This window comes from Melanostigma gelatinosum (genome assembly GCF_949748355.1).
Source record: "Melanostigma gelatinosum genome assembly, chromosome: 3".
Lineage (NCBI taxonomy): Eukaryota > Metazoa > Chordata > Actinopteri > Perciformes > Zoarcidae > Melanostigma > Melanostigma gelatinosum.
This window is the reverse complement of record NC_136636.1, coordinates 27,747,591-27,773,104: the sequence shown is the minus strand read 5'-3', so window position 1 is coordinate 27,773,104 and position 25,514 is coordinate 27,747,591. Positions and strand designations below refer to the sequence as shown.

At 45.6% G+C, this 25,514-nt stretch overlaps 2 protein-coding genes across 2 annotated transcripts in view; one reads left to right on the top strand and one right to left on the bottom strand.

The window, feature by feature from the left end:
• Window positions 1–763: 763 nt before the first annotated feature.
• On the top strand, window positions 764–12,452 carry cyb561d1 (cytochrome b561 family, member D1). Its single transcript, XM_079266024.1, has 4 exons — window positions 764–808; window positions 3,392–3,591; window positions 4,584–4,621; window positions 8,406–12,452. The coding sequence occupies exons 2-4, from the start codon at window positions 3,435–3,437 to the stop codon at window positions 8,907–8,909; spliced, it is 699 nt and encodes a 232-aa protein (XP_079122150.1). The 5' UTR covers window positions 764–808; window positions 3,392–3,434; the 3' UTR covers window positions 8,910–12,452.
• Window positions 12,453–18,414: 5,962 nt separating this feature from the next.
• Window positions 18,415–25,514, bottom strand: part of zbtb40 (zinc finger and BTB domain containing 40) — a 13,169-nt gene continuing 6,069 nt past the window's right edge. The window contains exons 5-12 of the mRNA XM_079266023.1: window positions 23,998–24,202; window positions 23,440–23,832; window positions 22,805–23,011; window positions 21,837–22,001; window positions 21,491–21,705; window positions 21,242–21,398; window positions 19,408–19,640; window positions 18,415–18,826 (exon numbers count right to left, since the gene is read on the bottom strand). Of these exons, the coding sequence (XP_079122149.1) occupies window positions 18,611–18,826; window positions 19,408–19,640; window positions 21,242–21,398; window positions 21,491–21,705; window positions 21,837–22,001; window positions 22,805–23,011; window positions 23,440–23,832; window positions 23,998–24,202 (1,791 nt within the window). The 3' untranslated portion in view covers window positions 18,415–18,610. The remainder of the gene's footprint in view (window positions 18,827–19,407; window positions 19,641–21,241; window positions 21,399–21,490; window positions 21,706–21,836; window positions 22,002–22,804; window positions 23,012–23,439; window positions 23,833–23,997; window positions 24,203–25,514) is intronic.

The window sequence follows — 25,514 nt, the reverse complement described above, 5'->3', positions numbered from 1 at the left end:
GAAATGGAAGTGAACCATCTCACATATCTCCTACTCTTCGGCGTTCACGAACGAGCCAAACCAGGAAGTGAAACCAAAACTATCAGCCGTGGCAGCGAAGAGACTTCCAATCTTCACTGTGCACTGCTGGGACTTTGGTTTTAGAGGATGTGAGAAGTTGAAAGAACATTACGAGAACAACCGTCAGTTTGTCGGATAGTGTTAGCCTCAGTCCAGACCTTTAATCCGCCCACATTAGCCGACCCAGTCTGTAATGCATAGTCGGACCGCATTTGCCTCGGGAGGATAAATAAATAGCGTCCGCTTCTTCCGTTTCGTCAATTTTGCCGAAAACCACTTCTACGACTGGAAAGTTAACAGATGTGTCACGTCAAACGGAATTTGCAAAACCACTCCATTGGAGTGGTCTCACCGACGTCACGATCTCCTTAGTTACGAGGTCGGTCGGCCATGTTGGAGTACATACAGAACCTACATGGCGGCGAGTAAACAAGGAAGTGCGGCGAAAATACCATACTTTGAATCACTGGATAGTGCATCAAAGGTTCACTACCTGGCCAAATTGAAGGTTATTGGTAACTTGGATCCCTATACGATGAGTGCAGATCGTTTCAGTGCCGATCCTACTTATCTTCCATCGGTAAACTACGCCAACATCTACACGTATCTCGTGAACACCCCCAGTCCTCACACAAAAGACGAGCTGGAGTGCTACAAAGGGCTCGACGCTTATAATCAGTTTGTCAGTGGATGGGTCCGAGTCGTCAAAGCAACGGTCGTCGAGAATTCTCATCTCGTCATTGGAAGGGTAAATATATACAGATCTGGTCCGATATTTAGCAATATTCAATGTTTACTCAGCGCAAACAGACACGTGTGTTTGTTTACATTGTACATGCACGTCATTGTGTGCGTGTGTGTAGGAATTCACTTTCAACTAACTCCTAACTTCATCCCCCCCACACACATATATATATATATATATATATATATATATATATATATATATACATATATATATACATATATATACATATATATATATATACATATACGTATACGTATATATATATATATATACATATGATCTGATGTTAAACTCATATCAAGCAATGCTGAGGCTGCATCTCTGTGTTTCGCCTGTTGTACACGCTCGACACGTCTCTGGTACGACTGCTGTCACGGGCCGATGAAGCTTCGGTAACCTTCTCATGTCCAAGTTTAATTTATATTTCCTTTATTAAATACTGTTCACAAACGAATTAGTAAATAAAATCACTGACCACTTGTAAAGTGATCCGCACATACTCTAGTGTACGCCAAATTCCATTCCTTTATATCTCGAGAGATGCGTGACAGCCATTTCTCGCGACGTCGCTTGGATAGCTCCTTCGTGTCATTTCCTTGATGTGTAATGACCGCTGGCAAACCAAAGAATGATTTCTTGTCTATCAGCTCTGCTGCCACAACCAAAGACAGCACAAACGTTCACCATGATCGATAGCTTATGCGACTCAGCCGTGCATGCCAGTGGCTTTGTGTGTACTCCAACATGGCCGACAGCTAAACTGTGACGTCACACGAGACCACATGCTACCTAAAGAGAGAGCACAGAACACCCGCCGTTAGGCGGGTGTTCTTGCGAACGTCCCGCCGCACCCCGAGGTACGTGGTCCCCTGTAACGGTGGTCTCGTTACCACCGGGGGCGGGTGACCGTCTTCGTCTGTTCTGACGTCTCGACCCTGTTCGGGGTAACAGGGCCATCTGAGATCGTGGCCTTTTCACGGGGCACGAGCTGACAAGGAGTAGGGGCTCCTATCGGGAAGGGTTGTAGGAAACTGGGCCCTCATTTGAATGACCCACGACCTGTATGTGTCCCGTGGTCAGCTAAGCGGCTGGATAACATTCTCAGGATTTTAAATTTCTTCACTTTGACATTCTCTCCCTGGTTATCCCTTCTGTACTATCAGGGCCGAGGGACTAACCCCCCCCCCCGTTGGGCTGCAGGGATCGACAGTACGCCATAACCTGCCGTTGGAGCTCAAAGAGCTGGAGAGGCCCTCTAACTTCTAAAATTACTCTATTCTAACTAGTAGTCGCCGCCGGCTCGCTGGACGAACGCTCCAGGCAAAAGTCCCCTGGCCTACAATCACCGCCCCAGCGTTGGAAAGCATCCTACAGCAACTAAGGAAGTCGGTCGACAGGTGACAAGTGTGCGGGGATTGCATCCACTGTCACCCTGCGCCGCCCATACGGCTGCTGCGGGCTCCAGAACCAACTAGCCAACCGGCCTGCCAGAGTGAGTAAAGGGTTGTGGACGAAACGGCAGACACCTCCCCGGCGTCCACCCCAGGGAGGGCCAGACCCGTAGGGCCCGCCTCCCCTCCCTACGGGCCCGATGTTGGCCTAGGGCATCGCCGCGCTCACCCTGCAGATCTGCATCCGGGCCGGCCGAGGTTCCGGGTCACCCCGACCGTGTCTCTATGCCCACAGATCAGACAACGAATGTGTTACCCTATTCGCCCATCCGTGTATCAGCGCTGTACCATGCACGCGCTTGATAGGGCTCCCGCGAGACAGTTGCCTCGCCACACGGGGTAACACCGCAGTCACGAGGCCCAGGTCTGACTTCCTGGGCCCCGACGTTCGGGGCGCTTACGGGCCAGGTTAGCCGTCCGGAGACGTTACCGCGGACCACCAACGAGGAGGTCTGGCCCAGCCGACCATCATCAAAACACTTGCGAACTCCCTGGGTATCAGGCTGCTTTCGGTCAACCTATGCCTCAAACGACCCGACGCACCAGTGGTCGACCTACGCCACAGGAGGCCGCAGATCTACGAATCCGGCCTTCACTCCCTTCCCCAAAGAAATGTAAGAGAGTCATAGTTACTCCCGCCGTTTACCCGCGCTACATTGAATTTCTTCACTTTGACATTCAGAGCACTGGGCAGAAATCACATCGCGTCATCACCCGCCATGGGCCTTCGCGATGCTTTGTTTTAATTAAACAGTCGGATTCCCCTGGTCCGCAGCATTTATCCCGCTGAACAACAGATTTTCCTTGGGAAATGGAGACAAACGTGACCGACGTGGATTGCTTCAGTACCACACCGTGAATGGTAGACTGTAGTAAAAGTTCAGTTCCCATATTCATTACATATTATACCCTTTGCATATTTTTTTGGTAAGTCCGTAAATTAACACAACTATAAGACGCTTCACCTGGACGCGGACTTAGAAAAACTACATACCGGAAGTATGTACGTTTGTGGTCCATCGAATCACACATCTAGCTTGTAGACAGCTGTCCAGTTCATCCTCCTCCACCAAATGATTATGGAGCATGTGCAGTGGTGCGACAAAACACGCGCTGCGTCTCTCCGTTTCAGCTCACCCTCCATACCCGCCGGAGTCGGCAGGTGATCGAGTGGCATGCCGTCTGACGTGGAGTACAGCCCGGTGGGAGAGGGCCTGGGGATGCGGGACTACTGGCTGTATGTGTGGCTCCGGAGGGCGGCGGTGATAGCGGCTCATGTCACCGGCCTGGGCCTGACCCTCATCATCTCCCTGCTGTCCAGACCCGGAACCAGTGAGTGGACAGATGGATGTTGGGAGACACATCCTGCCGACCAAAACACTAGTTCATCATTTACATAATTCTATCAAAATAGAATAACTGTTTCATTAAAAATGCCATAGTTTATATAAATGATTTTAGACGAGTAATTTGTTGATTTTGTTCCGATGAACAGGTTACTGGTTTGAATAAACCAATCAATTTGATAATTAATAGAAAAGACTACTAGCCTCCTCATATAGCTTTATTTATCAACTTATTCTCTCCATTCTCTCAATTTTCTTATTAGAAACTTGACAATGAAGCAGTTGAAAATGAAGGGGTGATTTATATAAAACAAAGTAATGCAAAATTATAAAATATCCTCTTAATAACTTATCATATTTTAAAGGGTTACTGTATCAGTGTTTGTGGCATTTAACACTTAGGATATTTATTATGATACTCCTTTAATATTACTGTGAAGACTTGTACTGCTATATTTGTGTAATATTTCTATTGATTTCTATTTGGGTACAGTGATTATTTAACTACTGATTGTATGGAATTTTCAAATAGCATAATTATGCCATCTCTGAAATGCCTTCTGATAAATGCCCACTGTGATATTTGCATTGCGATGAAATGGATTGTGAAATCCTCACATTGGAGAAGCTGGGACCAGTGAATGATGCTATATCTCTGGAAGATAAACAACGCATTATTAATCAATCAGCAAAACTGTCGTCAGATCAATTTCTGTGAGTTGAGTGGAGCACAAAATATTGTCCAATTGAGTGTGCAGTCAATGTGAAATCTGCTGCCACGGTTTCCTTCAGCTGTGTCATGTGATAATCATTTTGGTAATGTAATTTTGGAAACTGGATAAACAAAGGTGAGCCTGTAGCGAGCCCCACTAGAACTCAAATCTGGAAACAATTGTGATCACTCTACAGTTTTGTCATTAATGAACTTCCAAACATTTTAAATTGCAAGATGCTCACAAGTGTTTCTCTGTGTTCCAGGTCTGTTTTCGTGGCATCCGGTGTGCATGTCTGTTGCAGTAAGTTTGCAGTCCATACAGTACATGACTTCACCTTCTCCACCTGTCTCCTCGTTCTTACACATGCAGTCCTCTCTCCTCTTCTGATCATGGGTTGGTCTCAGCTGACATGCCCTCTCATTGTGCACTGTGACAGAACCTGCCGCTGTATCTGTGTCAGTGGTATGCAGCTATCAGTCTCTCACCGCTCCTGTTTAACCAGACACTTCAGGGCTGTGCACTTACTGTCACAGTTCCAACCTACTCTGTGACATGTCCCTTCAGTGTGTGTAGGTTTGAGTACGGCATTACTGTGATAAATCACACACTGTTGGAACATTCATCTCGACTATAAAAACATTAACTACCTTGTTTTTTGTAGGTTATTTTAATATAAAACTATTAAGCAAAAATGTTTATTTTACTATTAGTTTGATTATCTTCATTTTGCATGATCTTGATAGATAATCAATTATTACTAGTAATGGCACGGCTGTTGGTTTACAGCAGCCCACTGCTCCTAAAATGGGCGAGGATGGGGGAAATTTCATCTTTGCAATGGCCAAATCCCAATGTCCCCCCTGACGGACTCACAGACTTTGAGGCGCGCTCCCGCGAAGTCCGTGAGGGTTTAGGGATGTCCCACTGTCAAGTGTTTGAGGGCTCTCTGGCAGACATTTTGAGCCCTTTATGAACCCTTTCCATAAGTCAGCATGCTGACTTAGCCGAAGGGAATTACCCACAAATCATTGCAATGTGACGTTAAACACGGGGTAACCAGTGGACGCATGGAGACTTAAAAAAAAGGTAAACAAAGAGGACGGATCACTGTGTTCAGCCTGGAGTATTACATTTACTCAGAAACATTAAGGGTTCAAGATGGAACAGAAAATAAACATGAAATCAGAAGATATTTATTTATTCATCAAATATTTGATTTTGTCATTGAATAAAAATTGTCATTTTTTTAAAATTACCTCTCGTCTTGTGAGGAAAGAGCCTGAAGACTTTCAAATCAGGGAGAACCCTTCATATCTGCACAGGGAGCTGGTCCTCTTCACGTAGTCCTCCATGTTTCACCTCCATGTTTCTACAGGAGCCCAGAACGGACAAACCAAACACTGGCTCGAGAGAAAAATGTTCACGTTTTTACATTGAAGTGGCAGCTTTAATTTGGTGGCGTGACTGCACCGTAGTGGGTTAATCCAACCCTGCTCTTAAATGATGAGTCTTCATTACAATCATTAGATAATGATATAATAATTGCGAGAAACCAATGACTTTCATGACAAAACCATCTTTTAAAACACTTGCACATACCGTTTGAGTGTTTTTTTCCTCATAATTACGAGAAAAAAATATGAAGGGACCATTACCTGACATGGGTTTATTGGCTTTTTGAAGCATTGGGACATATTAATATCATGGAGTCATGGACAAGAATTATCAGTGGGAATGTTACAGCACTTCAGTAGTGATTCACACATTGCGGCAGGTCTTTCAGTAATGCGTATCAAACTGCTGAAATATAGGTTAGGAAGTAATCATGTGATATCTGGTCTTTGACATAAACAAATGTAAACTACTAAAAGAATGCAGGGTATGATTTCACTGGTAAAACATGAAGTCTCCTGTAAACCCTCCACATACCTGTAGACTCACACCCGCTATTCTCCGTGTCTCATTCTTCTCTCCGATGTGAATAATAGATAGACTGCGCAGCATCACTGCGTCGGGTATCGTGTTACAAACTGACCTTGAATATGTTAGCGACAGCAGCTTACAGGATGTCATGGTCTCATGTAAGTCTGATCCGCAATGTTCACTTCCCTAATTTTCATTCAGCAGCTGCCCTTTATTTAATATGAAAATTTGTTCAACCATAGACCAACCAAAAACATTTTCAGTAGACACAGTGGAACCGGTAAAACAGACTTCTGCCGTCACTGGTCGTTAAGGCTCAATGGCACAATGCCGTACAGTCTCATAGTGACGTGGCACTAAATATGCTGACATGTTTATTTTTGTATCATGATACAATAATATTGTAATGATGCTGATTTCTGATTGATAAAATACAATATGTGGACACCTCATTCTAACTTCCAGTGGACAGTTTAACCTCCATTCTGAATGACTGATCATTCTACATCACACTGCAGGTAACTATACCACCCGCACTTAAAGGATAACGCTGGTATTATTCTATATTTTACTCAGTAAATAGAGTAGAGTAAACTTTATTGTCCAGTCGAGGATGGGAAATTATGTTCGGTCTTCTCACCGGTCTTGTTCACAAGTTAAAGTCCCATGAAAAAGCCCAAACCAACATGTTATTCTATCTCTCAGTACTGTCTGACTTCCCTCAAACCCATTGGTTCCTAAACTGAAGATGCAAATTGTTAAACAGAGAATTAGAATATCAGCTAGGGACAACGTTAACACAGCTCTGATAGTGGGAAGAAAACTGTTCCTGTGTTTGGTTGTTTTGTCGTACAGTGTTCCGGGTAAAGAAAATCACATGCTGCACTATAATTAAAGGATGATTCTTATTTATTACAATTTGGGCTTATTGTCATAATTTTGGCCATGATATCAATCAAAATCATAAGCACTATTACTAAAGTAATTGCTGAGATCTGTGAATGCAGCAACAGCGCTGCAACATGGAAAAACAGGAAACACCTGTTGGTTCAACTACCTTACATACACAGTTCTCCTGTAGGATGAATCATTACTCGCAGTTTAGTTGTACTCTCTTTTAGTTTGTTGTTTTTTTAACAACCTGTCTACACCGTCAGTCTGTTGCAGCAATGTAACCATGTTCACACATCTCATTAATTACTTTGGGGTGTACAGTGCTATCATAAACAAGAGACATTATGGTCAAAACTACAAAAACAAACCCAAAGTTGTAATAAACTAGAATTACCCATTCATTCAGACTGGCGAAAGTGACCTAAATATGTGCTGATGTGACCACAAACAACAGCATAAAAAACACATACTCATTTAAACATAGCATTTTTCCTTTGATAAGTAGCCATGGCTAAGCCTGAGGTGAGAGCTTTGTGCTATGGCAACAATAGCACTACGCCAACTTTTAGCTAACTATTGAGCTAAAAGTTGGCCGACTGTGGCTCAGTGGTAGAGCAGGGTCGTCCTTCAATCAGAGGATCGGTGGTTCGATCCCCGACTCCACTAGTCCATGCCCATGTGTGCTTGGGTAAGACACTCAACCCCAAATTGCTCCTGTAGCTGTTCCTACGGTGTGTGAATGTTGATGGACAGGTGGCACCTTGCATGGTAGTTGGGTGAATGATTACATGTAGTGTTAAAGTGCTTTGAGTGGTCGGAAGACTAGAAAAGAGAAATAGAAGTACAGTCCATTTACCATTTATTTGTTTGTCCAATACTTCCATTACATTTAGCTAACTATTTCTGTTTTGTCTCCCACACTTTGTTTGGTTTCGCTGTTGCATCCACCATTGTTTCAATTCTGTGAAACAAGAAACAGCCTGCATTGATTAGTCACTCATAGGGGAGCTTTATGCTAAAGGTAAATTTTAGTGTCGATATCAAGTGTGACTTAAAGTTATATTTTAGACAAAGACTAGGTCTTTTTTAATGCCCCTGATAGAAGAAAATAATAGACCCGTTTTTCGCCTCCACCTCAGCCTTTACTTTCTTATGTCAGAACCCATTGTTTTGTGTTTCTTTACACACACACACGTTCTATCTACTTTGCAAAGAAGAGAAGAAGACACCTGTGTATATACACCTTTGTGTCTTTTCTCTGCTGCAGTACTGCCTGTGTATGACTGAAGGCATCCTCCTCTTCTCGGCTGAAGGATCCCCCTTTTGTTTCAAATCTCGGAAGTGTAAAGTCCGTCTCCACTGGTTCTGTCAGGCTCTGGTCCTGATAGCTGCGGTCACTGGCCTGGGCTTCATGTTGGCCAGCAAGAACGTGTCGGAGCTCCCCCACCTGGTCACCTGGCACAGTTGGCTGGGCATCAGCACCTTGGTTGCCACCGTGCTCCAAGCGGCTTGCGGTATCTGCTTGATCTTCCCTAAGCTGCTGCGTCTGTCCTCTCCGCTGAGGCTGAAGCTGTACCACGCCACCTGTGGTCTGCTGGTCTACCTGTTGGCCACGGTAACCGTGGTGTCGGCCATGTTCTCAGACTGGTTCCAGGCTACGGTGAAAGGGATGGCCTGGTGGGGCTTCCTCCTGCTGCCCCTCTTCCCCGCTCTGGTGGTGATGAACCAGATCACGAATGCCTACCTGCCCCGCAAGAAGATCACAAGCTAGGAAGCACATAGCGTGAGGCAGATCCTCTTTGTTCTCTCAGTGGCCATATTGGGTCCAACTTGTAGTCAGAGGCCTAGACAATCACATTGACGAGTGCTCCCACAAAGTAAAATAACTTAAGCAAATAGCTTGACATGCTGGCAGTCCCACAGTCCGCATTTATATAACATCCTTCTTGTCTTCTGGAGACTTGTAGCGCTTGTAACTGCATATCAACACTGATGGCAGAGGCTGCCATGCTAGGTGCCACCTGCTCGTCACACTCTAAACCAATCACGCACACTAACACATTGATGAGAAAGGGAGACATTTGGGTTCAGCATCTTCCACTCAAGTGATTGTGTGAAGTGACTGTAGCAGTAGGAGTCTTTGTTGTTGGCAGCAGGCTAGCAGATGTGTTTTAGTGTGGAGAGTTACAAGTATTCCATTTGATAAATCAATGAAGTGATTAACACAGTAATTATGTAATGAATTGGAAGAAGTGATTTTAAACTACAAAATATAAACATCTTGGGCAGTACTCATTAATTGGACTGTATGCATTACTAGGTTGTGTGCACTATTTTTAAAAGAATGATACACTCTAGTGGCCAGTAGAAGACCTGCAGCTTAAAACACTTAAATGTTGGCATCTTCGACTCCTGCTATAATAAGAAACACAAAGACATTTTTAAAGAATCAAATGACACTATTTATACACACATGGAGCAGGACAGTAGGACACAGTCATTGATCCAAACTACTGGAGGCAATTCCATCAGTGTAGCTGGAGGACATCTGAATGTCTTTTATCTCCAGAGGAACATTTGCACTACTTATACAGTAACGAAGTCTCAAAGACAGTGTGTAGAGACTGGTTTCTGAAGAGAAATGCTGTTTATGTGAGGACACAGCTTCAGTGATGAAGCTGATGTTCATGATTATATACCAGCCTGTAAATTCTATTTATTTATTCATTCATGATATTTTGTGTTGTGTCTGTCTTGGCCAGTCAGAGGTGCTACATGAAGCAGTTCAGCATTAAGTTCCATCAATCAACATTTTTTTTATATTAAAGCAGCAATTTACGGCACTCTGAACATTAATATAGCATGTAAAGCTATGTAAAGGAATAGCATTAAAGGATAGCATTACCATGTTATAAACTACATGTAGCACCTCTGGCTCATGAGCTACTACTTATCTTCGTGTCTTTGTGTTTCGTTTGTTGTGGTAATCAAAAGGAAAAATGAATGTGTTGCTACGTCATAAAGGAGAAAATACTTCTGTCCAGTCCGCTCAATATATCTGCAAGATAGACCTAAATATTGTACCAATAACTGCACTTTTCCATCCAATTCAATTCCAATCCAGAGTCTATAATGTTTGTGGGTATAGAAATCCACTTCCCACTACTTATACAGAGAGAGAGCAGACTGACCAGAGGTCTCTCTCTGAACCCAGTAGATGCTCTAGTCCTACTGGTACCGCCACTGCCGGCACACCAGGCCTCTCAAAGAGGAGATGGTGCGAGATTAGGAATCATTTTAAACATCAGGCATGTATCAGAGTTAGGGGTGTAACGGATCACAAACCTCACGGTTCGGTTCGGATCACGGTTCAGGAGTCACGGTTCGGATCAACAAAGAAAGGGGGAGGAGAAAAATATAACTTTGCTTTCCATTTATTAATTAAAGAACCTCAAGAACACTTAAAGCAAAGAACTTTGGGCCATAGTCTTACATGAAAACAAAAATATTGAAGATGTCCAATTTGAAACAAAATGAAATCAATAAAAACATTCAAGAATTCTGTTAAGTTTAAGTGCAACATGAGTTATGTTGATATCCTCGTCCTTTGATCAATACTGAAAGAAAGAAACAGCCAGTGAGCTGCTTCCACTGTTTACACTGAACTGAACTGCTCAGCAACAACTTGGGTCTGTGTTTACTTCCTGTCAGGTTATGTCATTCAAATACACAATAATGTTTACCATTACTGTGACATTATTTTCAAAAAGATGAGAACATCTCCATTGTCTGGGGAGAAAGTCGACCTTTCTGTGGTGACTGGAATATTATTGGGCCTGTCTAGCTTCACTCTGATACTTCTGTCAGCACCTGAACCAGGTGTGTGTCTGTGTGACTCTCACAGAGGGGGCGTGTACAGCACCGGACTAAGAATCACTCCGCCGTGGTGAAAGCAGTCTCTACAGTCTTTGCCTTCTCAGGTCTGGAACAGCTTCACACTGAAGTGGGTGCGTGAGTGGATTTCGTAGCGTGGCTCAAGCATTTCAACCAGATTTAGAAATCCTTTGTTTTCTACACCGGAGTGTCCCCGTCGCTGATAGACGGGATGGTGTCTCTTCATGTGTGGACATGCCGTTGTGTGTCTTTCTCTTTTAATAACGCCTACATACCGTAAAGGTTTTGTCCACCACCCTCATCCATCATTATACGTTACAGGGAAGACAAAATGTTCCCAAACTTGCGACTTAAATGACTCCGCGGCTTCTGGCGTTCCTCCGCTCGCCATGACGTCACCGTTAAATGCTTCTAACCTGCTCCGTTCACGTGAACACACTACTGCTTTATATCTGTTCACTGACACTCTGCATTGATATTCGGGGACTTGTTACTTGAAAAGGAACAGCAGCAGTAGAACTTTATTACACACTATGATTACACTGTAAAAAAATAAAAATACTCTATTGATCCGCGGTTCACGAGTGATCCGCGGATCACCACTAATCAGAGTCATACAAGACCTTATAAAGATTGAGGACCTTTTTTTTCAGGATATTACAGTGATGATGATGCCATGGCTTTGTAATCTAGTAATTAACTTCAAATCTCACCAAACTACTAATACAATTCAACCCATTTGATACTGTTGTTAGGTGGCTTCACAGCACGGGAGCCGCCGACCGGCTTAATAAAAGCCCTGAGCAGTCTAGTCCACCTGTTATTTCAGGGAACACTCAGGTTTTTTTTTTTGTTGCCTGCTGAGGCCGATGAATGCTGAGCCTTTTTTAAAGCTGATGCACAGACATGTATGTATTGATCCTCCAGCACCTTGCCTCAACCTCTGTCTTATTCACTACTAGGCAGATTATGCAAATATGAATCAGACCTAGTATTAAATCCATTACAAATCATTGGATGGCCTTCAGACTGCAAGCAGCGGTACCTACAGTGTGACTTATGTACAGCAAGACACAGATAACTCTACACATCACATGTAGAATGTGCTTAATGCTGGGTAATGGTATGCAACGCCGTCCAGGAGTTCTTCCCCAAACTAGATTTGACATTTTAGTTTTCTTCATTAAAATCCGGTTTTCTACTGATAGAAATATGTTTTGTTTTTTTCTTAACTGCTCTTCCTTGATGCTTTTGTTAGCTATTTTCAACAATCTGGTTTCACTTCAGCTTGGGTGTAGCATGTACTGCAATACATGTAGAAAATGATTCAGAGGGAATTTTGTAACTTCTTTACTTTGAATGTGTTCAGTGTGCTTCTCAGGTCTTTGCTGTTTGAGCATTCATGAGGTGATCACAATGGAAGTTGTAGGTTTGTATTTGTTAGGTGTGAACCTTCTGTAATAAACAAATAACATTTGATTTTGCATTATTTGCTTTTTATTTCTAATGAGACAAATCCACCCTTGAAGACCATGTCTTTACTGGCGATAAACCCTTTCTGGACGAGTTGTCTTGATGCCACATGTTCCTGGTTAAGTGGAATAACAAATGTAAAAACTAAATGTTAGAGGAGAACATTTCCAGAGCTGTCGTTTCTCACTGACACATCCAGTGTAGAAGAGTGATACCAGTTTCTACCTTTCAGTTACAAACAACCCAGAATGCAATGCAGCCACGTGTTATCTATATGTTCTAGCCTCAGCATTTCAAAGAATAAAGCTGCCAGTATTTTATGTTTTTCTTATCGTTATCCAGTCCATAGTTACCTCAGAAAAGCGAGTTCTGAGGTTTAATAGAAGCAAACGACATACTTCCTGAAGGGCATTGAAACCCTTTGGAACTAGGAGAGAACAGCTCCTCAAGTGAATGTTTTCATCTGCTCTATGACTTAAAATAGTTATGTGCAACATTTATTTCTATGGAATATATAAATAGAAGATAAAAATCTATGAAGTAATCAATCAAATTGAATAGCAAAGATATGTACACATATACAGTGTACAAATAGATATGTAAGACATTAAACACAATTAGTGTTTTTCATAATTTTACAAAAACAATCCTTCATTTGACCATTGATAAAAGTGTGATTGTTGAGGTCATCTTAAATATTATAAGTTATACTGTTAAATACTTGCCCACAGTAAGTCCAAACCAAATTTCAAGACTTGACGAATCGGAACAAATGTGTAATTTTTCCTTATCATACTAAATATAGTCTTTGGGCACAAATGGGTGAAGGGAATTTGCCGAGTTGTTTTTAAAAGCTCAATAAAGCATTTGTAAAAGTTTTATCCATGAAAACCTTTTCCAAGGACATACTCATGGCCTAGTCTGACTCACCGGGTACAGACTGGGAGTATCTACACTCAGTATTACCGGCATATATACATCGGAATATAAATATAAATATCAGAGTATAACCACTTCCTCCTCAGTAACCATCCCGTCCATCTAGTTGACGTCATCAACCACCACTACACCGCTGGGTGTAAGCCTGACATTGGCTTCTATCTATTTGAAGGACACCGTCGATGCATTCTGTGTTTAACGCCGCCCAAAACGATTGTGATTGGTTGAAAGAGAGACAAACCAGAGCATTTTCCCCTCTACCAAAATGATCAGACCCTTCCTTCGTGCTGTGGAGATAAGCCTGGCTATGTGAGATGACTCGTGGCCACATTCCGACGGGCGAGGCAGCCTGACGGAGCTCAGGTTTGTTTTTCTGCCTTTGTGTTTGACACAACTCTTTAGCCAACCTGGGTTCTATTTCATCCTTACTGACCGCCAGAGGCAGTGCTTCACACTGGATATCTTCCGTCTCGCACATGCGCAGGTCGAATATTTATATCAACAAAGTCACGTGTGACCTCGGATGACCCCCGTCGTCTATAAGTTCCGGTGTCATCCTGAGCTCAGTCCTTTTTCATCTTCTCGCTACGCAGGTTAGCTACCATGGTAGCATAAACAAGGATGTGTCTACGATCAAGACATATTAGAGCTCGTCGCTGTAGCCTTGTGACCACCGGTCGGAGTTGCGGTTCTCTCGCCCTCCAAAGGCTGCGACGAGCTGTCCCTCTTCGGATGGAACGGTGTGTTCGCCGTTCGGACATCGAGCCCCGGACTGGTGGACGCCCCTATCATCGGTCGTCACCAGTCTGATAAGGGCCAGCTAAGTCGTGATGACAGCAATCGGTAAGATCGATTAACATTGTTTTCTATAACAGTTGTTTGTTCCACGGTTGGCAGAGCGCTTCCGCTCTAGTTAATTGAGTGGCGCGCTAACTATAACAGAGCGTCCCCGCTCAGGTTAACTCAGTGGGAAACTAGCTAAACAAAGCTGATACTGGGGCTGTGGCCATCAACTTTGTAGCATTACAACTATCACAGTTAGCAGAGTGTGCTCGCTCAGGCTAACTCGGTGAATGCTAGTTATACTAAATCAACATTGAGGTTGTGCCCATTGATGCTTTTACGCATTACGGCTGTCGCAGCTGGCAGTGGCCTCACTCAGGCTAACCTGGTGGGACACTAACTAGACTAAGTTAATACTGGGATTGTGTCCATTGATAGCTGTAAACATTACGCCATATCAGTTAGCAGAGGGTTTCGCTCCGGCTAACTAGACTAAGCTAATAATCTGATTGTGTCCATTGATTGTTGTAAACATTATGGACATATCGGTAGCGGATATCAGTTAGCAGAGTGCCCTCGCTTAGGCTAACTGGTAGCACACCAAGAGTTACAGCAACTGTCCAAGTGAAGAGAGTGTCCTCGCTCCCCTCTCACTGTAAGGACTGTGTTCTTTTTTGTCCGTTTTCCACAGTGGCAGAGTGCTCTCGCTCAAGCTAACTGGTGGGACACCAATATCTGCAGCAACTATCTTAGTGAAGAGAGTGTCCTCGCTCCCCTCTCACTATGAGGACTGTTTTCCTGACCTGTTCCACAGTAGCAGAGTGCTCTCGCTCAAGCTAACTGGTGGGACACCAATATCCGCAGCGGCTGGCCAAGTGAAGAGTGTCCGAAGGATCACTCTCCTCTGACTGCCCCTGCCTGTTCTCTCAACATTCAGCAGAGCGCTCCCGCTCAGACTGATTTGGAATTCCGCATCAACTAGTGGGACAAGGGTTCCACCAGAATCACGGCCATGTTAAACTCTCCCGGCTGTAGGACCTGTATAGCTCCTCTTCAGCCTGAGGACGGCCCTGACCTCTTGCGTTAGCCTCGAGCTTCTGAGGGAGGGCCTCTCGGAGAACCCAGGCAGGACCTGCGGCATCACGCCTTGAGCAGTAGGGTCTGCTAGGCTGGCCGAAGTGGAACACCTGATGCGTGAGGTCTACCTCCCCCTGTCAGGGCAGCTGAATCCAGCCCAACCTACCCTGGTCATTTGTATGGCGCTTGCACGCCTGGCATACACAGCAGCTGGAACATCCACCTGTGAGTGCCTTCTTCAGGCACCTTCCCGCCCTCACCACCTTTTCTGTTCCTCCCTCCGAGGAATATCTGAGGGAGTTCCGTGCATGGTGGAGACACCAGGGCTCTCTCCCGCCTTACATCAGACCATGCAGGAGGTGGCAAATCTGGCCTTGCACGTATGCCAGCCAGTTAGACGACTATTGCGTCCATCATAGTTTCCCCTGAGGAGACTCTGAGGCCCGATGCCAGGTGCCCTCGACCCAATGTCGGGTCAAAGATGACCGGCTATCCAGGGCTTATGACACAGCAGCGCTGTGCACCGTATCGACAACTCCCTCTCCCACCTCATGCTTTCCCTCGCAGATTCTCTGCAGCAGGCTACTTCGACGCTTCCGCTCAGTGATGCTTCATTGCAGGCGTTTGCGCTCATGTCGAGGGAACTTGGACGTAGGATGTCCACCCTGGTTCAGACTCGCCGCCAGGTTTGGCTGGCGCAGTCACCCCTATCTGAGACATGTAGGAGGACCCTCCGTACTGTCCCAGTGGAACCTGGTAAGCTGTTTGAGTCAGCTGCTATACGGGCGCTTCAGCGAACTGTTAGAGCTAGCCAGACCAGGCAGCAGTTCTCTGGTCTTTGCAGGGACATGCCTGCACCCCCAGACCTAGGGGTCCCACTTTGGCCCCACAAGGCCATTTTCTCAGCCTCCAGCTTACCCTAGTAACCGCCACAGGCCTCGGCGTCCTGCTGAGAGGCCGGACCGCTACCTATACATCCCTACCTACGCCCCCCCCCCCCCCACCCCCGGGGGGCCAGGAGATGTTGTTGTGGCAAAATGACGAGACGAGACGGCGAACTGGAGTTTGCAACCAGCGGGAATCGTTTAATGCATATTCGTCAACATCACACGAACTTGGCATTTCGAAACAGATTCCAAACCGTACTGTCCTCAGATCACTTTTATCGTCAAATTACACGCCCCTTTAGCTGTGTTTCATCAGTCAACCCAGTCTGTTGACTCGAAAAGCAGAGCACTTCTGGACTCCTAATTAGGGCATGTTCTGGTCACTTGCCCTAATGGCAGGACATAGCTCCATATATGGAAATGTTTTGATACTCTTAGGAGAGAGTTTGATTCCCCTGTGTCTGCTCCTAATCACTTCTTAAGAATGTTGTTTGGTTGATTCCCCTGTGTCTGCTCCTAATCACTTCTTAAGAATGTTGTTTTGTACCAGAATATGTGTTACATAAGACATTATATTAACTATTTACTTGTGATATGAGGTTTTACGTCTCAAATGATTCTGGATACTTTGACATAAGAGGAACACTCGTGTTTACTGAATGTCTCATCTAGTCATTTTGCCACGACGGAACCAGGTTGTGGTTTTCCTGTTCCGTCACAAGCCTCCACCGTGAGAGTGGCGGCTGCATCCAGACGTGTTGACCCACTGCCCCCACTGGGTCTCCCTGACGGAGAGGACCAGCCCTCTGGGTCAAGATGCCCTGGCTCACACGTGGCCAGAGGATCTTCTTCATGCCTTTCCACCATTCCCTCTGATTTTGATATAAGCTTCTCAGAGTTCTTCCCCGACAGGAGGGATCTCCTGTCGCAACTAGAGGGTCGGATTTGGCATTCCAATCCCTGCCGCCTTCAACAATGGGTCACGGGAGGGCCCGACCGGATGCTGAGTGGCTGCATAGAACCAGTCTGACTGACTATTCTGAATGCCAGTGCGCGGTCTACCTGCCTGCAGTACAAAGAACAGGTGGAAGCTGTTCTGACTGGTGTGCGGCTTAGAACAAGGTCCCAGTACAGCGCCCCGTGCCTGCTGTACTGAATTTCTACAGTCCCCTGCATGGGACCTACCCGTGGTACTGGACACCTTATGCTTGTCTCCTTTTGAACCCCTGGCACAGGCGGAGCCGAGAGGGCTATCGGCAAAACGGTTTTCTCCTTGCCGTCAATTCAGCTCAATGTGGGGGCGAGCTGTATGCCCTGTCAGTGGAAGAATCATGTCTGAGGTGGAACTCAGATGGATTGGGTGTCACTTTCTGGCCTAATGCAGTGTTTCTCCCAAGGGTGTGGATACGTTCACATATAAACCGGCCTATCCAGCTGGCAAAGTTGACCCATTGGGAGAGGAGAGGTCAAGGCTGCTGTGCCCAGTGTGGGCCCTCAGAGCTTATGTGGAAGCCACCGCCTGCATAGTCAGTTATGGTGAGCCTAAGAAGGGCTGTGCTCCTTTTAAAAAAAAAAAACAGCACCTGTCCCACTGGATAGTGGAGGCCATTGCCTATACATACAAGGCGAGCGGCTGCGCTCGGCCATCCGGGGTGAAGGGTCACTACGAAGAGTGTCTCCACACCAAGGGCAAGCCTGAGTGGTGTGCCTGTGGAGGATATATGTGCTGCGGCCTCATGGGCATCACCAAACACTACAGAGTTAACGTTGCCACCCCTCACCCACTGGGGAGGGTTCTTTGGCCAATTTTCTCTGCCGGAGCTATAAGAGGTAGTTACTGTGCTTCCTCGTGACTCTTTTGGTATAAGTCATCCAGTGTGAAGCACTGCCTCTGGCGGTCAGTAAGGATGAAATAGAAAGAAAGTTACGAATGTAACTACGGTTCTATGAATCCTGGATGACCGCCAGAGTTCTTGGTCACTCGGAATCCCGTGAACTCGCGAGAAGATTCCATAGGACTGAGCTCAGGATGACACCGGAACTTATAGACGACGGGGGTCATCCGAGGTCACACGTGACTTTGTTGATATAAATATTCGACCTGCGCATGCGCGAGATGGAAGATATCCAGTGTGAAGCACTGCCTCTGGCGGTCATCCAGGATTCATAGAACCGTAGTTACATTCGTAACTTTCTTTTCTGTATATAATATCAAGTCAAACACACGTTCACCACATTTAATTGCAAAACAGCGCCACAACAGAAACGATGATGGTGGACTAGACATGAACCTACATCACAAAGAGTCCTGGCTGTGTGAGTTGTGTCAGAATCGTAGCTGTTTAATGATGAGAAGAGTCATGAAAGCATAAAGCTGCTGCAGGCTCCGGACTCTTCCTCCAGGGATCATAGTTCATGGTTAAGAGTCAGGACCTGGCGGTTTGTCCTCACAAATGAAGGTGACCGAGCTGTTCAGCAGGTCATACATGTTGACCTCCACTACCTCCGCCGCCGACTCACCCTCTCGTCCACCTGCCAGAGCCACAAACACCTCCTGGGCAGCTGCCAGCTGTGCCTGCTCCTCAGAGAGGATTGACTCCGCCCCTTCGCTGCCTGTTGGATCTGCTGCAATCACCTGATTGGACAGAGACGTCATATATTCTATTAATTCACTTTAAAAAGGTAAAAATGCACAGCTCTGTTGGCTGAAACTTGCAATGCATTTGCACTTTGGCCACACGCCAATCAGTGTTTTCCATCAGGCAAAAACACTGGTTTTGCCTGATGGAAAACACTAATTGGGGTGTGGCCAGCTGCTTAGAAGGTTAGCATAGCACTCCTACAGCATTGTTCTAATCTAGACCAAGTCAAACACTGCAATGTCAACCACAGACAGACATTTGGTGTCACTTTTGTGTCGAAGCTTCAGTATTTACAGAATTCAGAAAACCTCAGTTCAGAACGGTATTTAGAGCCACTTCACCGGGCTGCAGTTTAGTATAATAGTGAAGTCACAAAAGGAAATAATGAAATTAATGTTTGACAATGTCACTGATAAATGACTGAACTGATTAATTCATAATCAGCTGTATTTTTATTATGTTTGTATAATGTATCTATCATCTTAGCAGGGGTGGAGAATATTTTTCAGTGTCTAACAGCTGAGGGCTGAGATCACACCAGCGTGTACTGCTGTATATTGCCCATCTGACTTACTGTATGGGAGGTGGAGGCCTGCTCCTCCCCGGCCCCCTGTGTCTCCATGTGGCAGGAGAGCAGGTGCTCCTGCAGCTCCAGCTGGGAGGAGCCCACCAGGGGGCAGAGGGGGCAGCTGAACACCTCTGCGCTCTGGCTGCCGACGTGCTGGCTGCTGACGTGCTCCTGCAGCTCCTCCTCCCCGCCCAACACGGCCGGGCAGTACGGGCACTGCACCACCGCCGCCACGGAGCCTGGAGAGCAGACAAACTCCTGTTATTAATGCAATGAAGGCAGAGGAGGTTTAGACCTTGTAGGTACTGTCCACTAGTAATGGGCGGTATGACCAAAAATGTGTATCACGGTATTTTTAAAGATTCTTGAATGTCATCATGTAGAAAGGCTTACTATAGGGTTTGCTCGTTTGTTCGTATAATGTTGGGATAGCAACCTTGAATCCAGTGTTTTAATCATTGCTCTGAGCCCGTCTTTCTTGACTGTCTGTAGCGGGACCATGTCCTTGCAGAGGTGGGTCGTTATTGCGTTCGTAATGTCGCTCCACCACTTGCTTTTCTTGTCATATGCAGCGCCATTTTTTAAAACCAAAACACTTCTAACCAGCAGACACAGCTCCTCTCTTGGGTACACATTATATTGGTGCATCTCCGGTCTGTCTTTGTTCATCCTGCATCGCTCTTTTAATGTAACGTTACTGTAGCGACGGAGCCTCTCGCTGTTAACAGACTGTTGGGCTAGCGAGCCAAAGACCATTTTGTGACAATTTTGTTGGGGCGGTGGGGCATGAACATTTATCTTCCTCCAAAGTGGGGCGCAACAGAAAAAGTTTGAGAACGACTGGGTTAACCAGTATACCGCCCAGCACTACTGTCCAGTTAGACACAAGATGTCAAACCAGGTTGGCTTCTACCTTCAATATTACTTTATTTTTACTTTAAAGTATAAGGATAAACCCTTTTAAAAGTCCGCAAAAGCAGACACTAGAAATGTGTTTGGGCATCCTGGCAGAAATATGGTAGTTAAATGAAATTGTTGGTTTTATTTACATCTGTTCTTCGTGTCTCCTTAGCTGGCATTTTAGCACCAGGAGCTGTTAAACTCAAGATCGCTCTTGGTCTTGAGACCAACCTTTTGAAGGTCTCCGTCTTGTCTTTGAACCACATTTTTACTCAGCCTTGTCTCGATCTCAGACAAAGAAGACTGGATTTTATTAACACCAGTCAAGACCACGACTGCGAGGATATCAATAAAGTGTCTGATTTGTTTAACATCATTCCCCACACATAAAACTCACCCATGCAGCGCCTTTTGATTATTTTTAGACATTGTCATGGTACACTGATACATACACACACATAGTATATGACAATGAGAGAGGTGGATGAGGAGGAATCTTCATTTGTTTTCTGTGGTGTTTTTACGGGAATATGGATCTTTCAGCTCCGTTCGTGGTTTGCATGTTCCACCATTATTCTGAAGTTAGTCCTGCAGTGTGGGACTCACACTGCTCGGGTCCTGGTCTTGACTCTGCTTCAACACCCACAAAGTCTTGGTCATGTCTCGGTCTCAATACACTCTGGTCTTGGTTGTGACTTGGTTTTGATTTAGATGGTACGACTATGACACCAGCTCACAGTGCAGAGAAACACTAGAACAATGCACTGCATGTTCTTGGCCTCTTATTATTGTAAATTCATTTAAAATGGCATTTAAATTCTGACACCTACAGTAGGTGTGAAGTTGAGATGTAGCAAAAGATTTCTCAGAGGCTAAGCAGCTTTGGTGCAGGGCCACATCTGGCCCACATGTCACCTTATAGGGCCTGTGGTGTCCTCACCTTGGTGCTCAGCAGCCTGGTGTTTGGCCACAGTGGCGGCGCTGGGGAAGAACTTGAAGCAGATGTCACACTGGACCAGGGTCTTGAGCTGCCGCGTGTGGTTAGCAAACACCTCTGGGTGGTTGGTCCTGTTGTGGTACCACAGGCCTGACAGTTGCTACAGCAACAGAGATAGACACATACACAAAATAAAACATTTAAGAACTGTCACCTTAAACTGACTGGCGGCTCTAATCCACCTCGTGCTACCTGGTAAGACTTGTTGCAGAGGTCGCAGCTGAAGGGCTTGGTCCCAGTGTGTGTGCCTGCGTGTTTGTCCAGCAGGGCGGCGCTAGTGAACACCTTGCTACAGGTGGGACACTTGTGGAACTCCTTTGGGTGGAACTCCTGGATGTGCTGGCGATGCTCCTCCAGCGAGGAAAAGCTCAGACAACAGTTTTGACAGTCATGAGGTTCTGACAAATCTGACAGGGAGCGGAGGCAAATCCAGAATTATGACTTCATGTGTTTCTACTGCTGTTAAAGCCAGCATAACAATATGCATCTCATCTAATCAATGCCACAGTAAATGATGCATGCGAGTGCGTGTCCTCACTGTGGAAGGTGTGCAGGTGGACGGTGAGTCCGCTGGCCTGGCTGTAACCTTTGCCACACTCTCTGCACACGTAGGGCCGATCGCCAGTGTGTGTTCGCACATGACGCGTCAGCTCAATGGACTGGGCGAAGACAGCCTTGCAATACTGACACACGTACATTTTTCCTGAACCCAAAAAGAGACATGTTGACTCTCTGCAGACTGAACTCAAAAGAGATTTCTCAAATCACAATACAAAGGTCAGAGTAGCATTTCATTTTTTTCGGTATTTTTCAACCTGGACCCTATTTCCCCATGCTTTTGTGTCTAACTGACATATTTCTCAACAATTTCTGAAACTGGTCCAATAATGAGGGAAAAAGCTGCAGACGGCAGCCGCTAAACAAGCAATGTAATGTGATCACTCGGGGCAGTGTGGCACCGTCGTCTGTCAGCACTGACACTGACAGGCTCAGATAGTTCTTGTAAACTTCTGAAAACACTAGGGAAAGACTCTCGCTAAAGTGGAAGTCTCCCTCTGAAATCTCGCGAGGTGACGTGTTGCTCGACGACAGTGTTGGCGTACAGAAAGCGTAGCTTAGTGGTATCTAAAAGGTTTTCATGAGAGAAAGAGAGGGGGAACCAGCTGAGACTGGTAAAACAATAACAAACCGGATCAAGTGAAAGATAAAGAAAATGTATTTCTCTGTAGGATCCTTTCCATAATATTGTCAGACAATAATAATGCGAGTCTGAGCACTTTAAGTGGACGTAACTTTACATTGACGCTGTGCTGCAGGCTGCAGCGTTCTCCCTCAATACTGTTGTCCCCATTAGTCACGTAGACACAAAAGATGAAAAAATACGCAAGTTACTTTTGAAGTAGATGTTTGGCCCAATTCAATATATAAATAATAATTCTATTAATGGGGATGATAGGTTGTCATTTATTGATATTCAGTGGGATAATGTGTGTGTGTGAGAGTTACCCTCAGAGTGCTTCTTCTTGGTGTGGTATGCAAGTGCAGCAGCCACGCCGAAGCTCATGTCACAGTGTTTGCAGCGGTACGGTTTCTCTCCTGTGTGCAGCCTCATGTGATTCTTCAGAGATGAGTTGGCGCCGAACTTGGCGCCGCAGTCCTCACACGCGAACGGTTTCTCCTCAAAGTGCTCGGTGCGCTTGTGGTAAATCATGCCTGAGATATGAGGAGAGAGGGAGCACAAACATTCAGTCGAGGTTGCAGAGGGGCCTGCAACAAACCTCTTTCTATCATTTCAGAACGTACAAAAACAACATGATGAGTAAATACAATGAGGGACAGGGGGACACAAAACATCTGCTTATGCAACTAAATCCAAATTTAAAATCAGTTTGTGAAATAAGACATTCATCAGAGGATCATATACCATTACCGTATTGGCCCAAAGATACCACTATTCTTTTCTGGAAATTACAAGTGAAAACGTGGAGGTTGTATTATATTTAAGGACTACACATTCATGAGGCGCCCGCTCAACCTGCAGAGCTACCCCGCATCCACGAAGCCGTTTTCAAGTTCAGGTGTCAGAGCTAGATGTTTACGTTGTCCTTTGTGTTGCGTACAAACGGACCGGCGAGTCTCACCTGATGGGTGGGCGAAGGTCCTCCCGCAGAGGTCGCAGGACACCTTCTTCTTCTTCGCCCGTGTGGTCTTGCGGTGGGCCTCGGCCCGGTGCCGCTGCAGGGCCCGCTGGTTGGCCAGCTTCTCCGGGCACTGAGGGCACTGCTGCTCACACTCCTGGGACATGGAGCAGCGCTTCACATGGGCCAGCATGCGACACTTGTAGGCGAAGCCCCTCTTGCACCAGCGACAGGAGTAGGGCTTGGAGGACGACGAGGAGAGGGGGGGAGGAGAGGAGTCTGGCGTAGCATTCGGGACCTTCTCCTCATCCTCTGTCTCCTCCTTGATGCTTCCCTCCTCATCCTCTTCCTCCTGCTTTTCTTCACTTCTGGTGCCGTTCTGCTTCCCTGAGTCACCTGGAAAAGATGTCAAAAAATATTATTATTGTCACCCCATCAAGAAGATATGAATATATAACAATGATCAACAGAAAACAGGCGTTTTCTTTCGTTAGAGCTGACATTGGGAGATTGCAAAGTGAAGACAGTCCACTCACACAGTCACTAAGGGCTCTTCTTTACCTCCAGCTTGGTTTCCATCTGGCGGCTGTGAGTTCCTCTCCACCTGCTCCACCAGAGAGAGCAGCGGTGAGGGAAAGGAGGAGGGAGCTTTGTGTTGAACGGCACGGAGCAGCCTGAGGAGCGCTCCCTCATTGAGCTGGCTCACCAGCCTATCCAGCGCTGGTCTGGGGTCTGCCTCCTCCTCCTCACAGCACTGACACACGGCCTGGCAGGAGCACAAATGTTCCTTTATTTTCCTCCACTACAGCGAGAGTCGGTCCTTCATCTGAGAGCAATGCTTATATAAGAGACAGGGTATATTCCTAATGGTACCTGCTTTATAAGAATGTATCATGTTCTAGTGCAGGGGTGGGCAAACTTTTTGGCTCGGGGGCCACATTGAGTTTTAAAATTTGACAGACGGGCCGGGCCAGTAGCAGATGAATGGAGTGTTTGTGTGAACTAATATAAATTACAAGTAAAAGCCATGACCTAAAAAGTAACTTGCATTTAATTCCAGTGGGAACAGTGCTGTTGGTCACCATTTTTAACCAGTGCGTCAACGTCTGGTGTCAGTTTGGTTGTGGCAATTCTCAGAACAGATCTGAGGTGTTCATCAGTTAACTGGGATCTTACACGGTATTTTTTTATTGCATAAATGCACATTTTATCATGCACTTACTTATTAAGCAGTCATTTTTGACAAGGAGTTTTTAGTGTACAGGTTAATGACTGTGGTCTTTTTAGCAGTTTGATTCTTTGAAGGGATCATACAAATATTTGACTGTCACATGTAACATTATCAGAGCTCTGCTGTGTAAAGTCTTTCCTTGTCTCTCCCCCCTGTGTCACGGTGTGGGTACATCTCACTGGTGTCAGGAACCACCAGTGAGAATCACTGGTCTGCAGGATCGTGACGAGCGGTGAACAGCTGTTGGCGTGGCGCGTCTTCCGTCTCTTCCCGTTTCCTTCGCCTACATTCCCCTGGGTCCTAAGCCCCTCCCTGTACAGCTTCTTATCACCCTCTTTGCACCAACGTACATTTATAACAAATACCACGCATATTACGGTAATCAGCGTTGCATATGTGTCAAACTCTATCGGTGCATCTCCGGTCTGTCTTTGTTCATCCTGCATCGCTCTGTTCTGTTCTTTAATGTAACGTTCCTGGAGCGACGGAGCCTCTCCCAGCTGTTAGCAGACTGTTGTGCTAGCAAGCAGGCTCGCTCGCCAGCTGTGCCCAGCATGCAGTTTGGCGGTGAAATTTTATAAATGTACAATTATTAGTGTTACAAATTGTTTATGTGTCACAGACTGTTGTGTGCTGTGGTGTTTTTCTCTGTTAAAGAGTGTTAGTTGTGGGTTGGTAATTGTTGTGTTATAAAGTTATGACCATGACTAGAGTTCCCTCTCAATACATATAAGACAACTAGCGCTGACTTCAACAAAGAATACATTTAGCAGTTGTTTCGGCTATGCACCTGAAGAATTCATATCATACCAGAAATAAAAAACCGGTATACTGCCCAGCCCTAGTC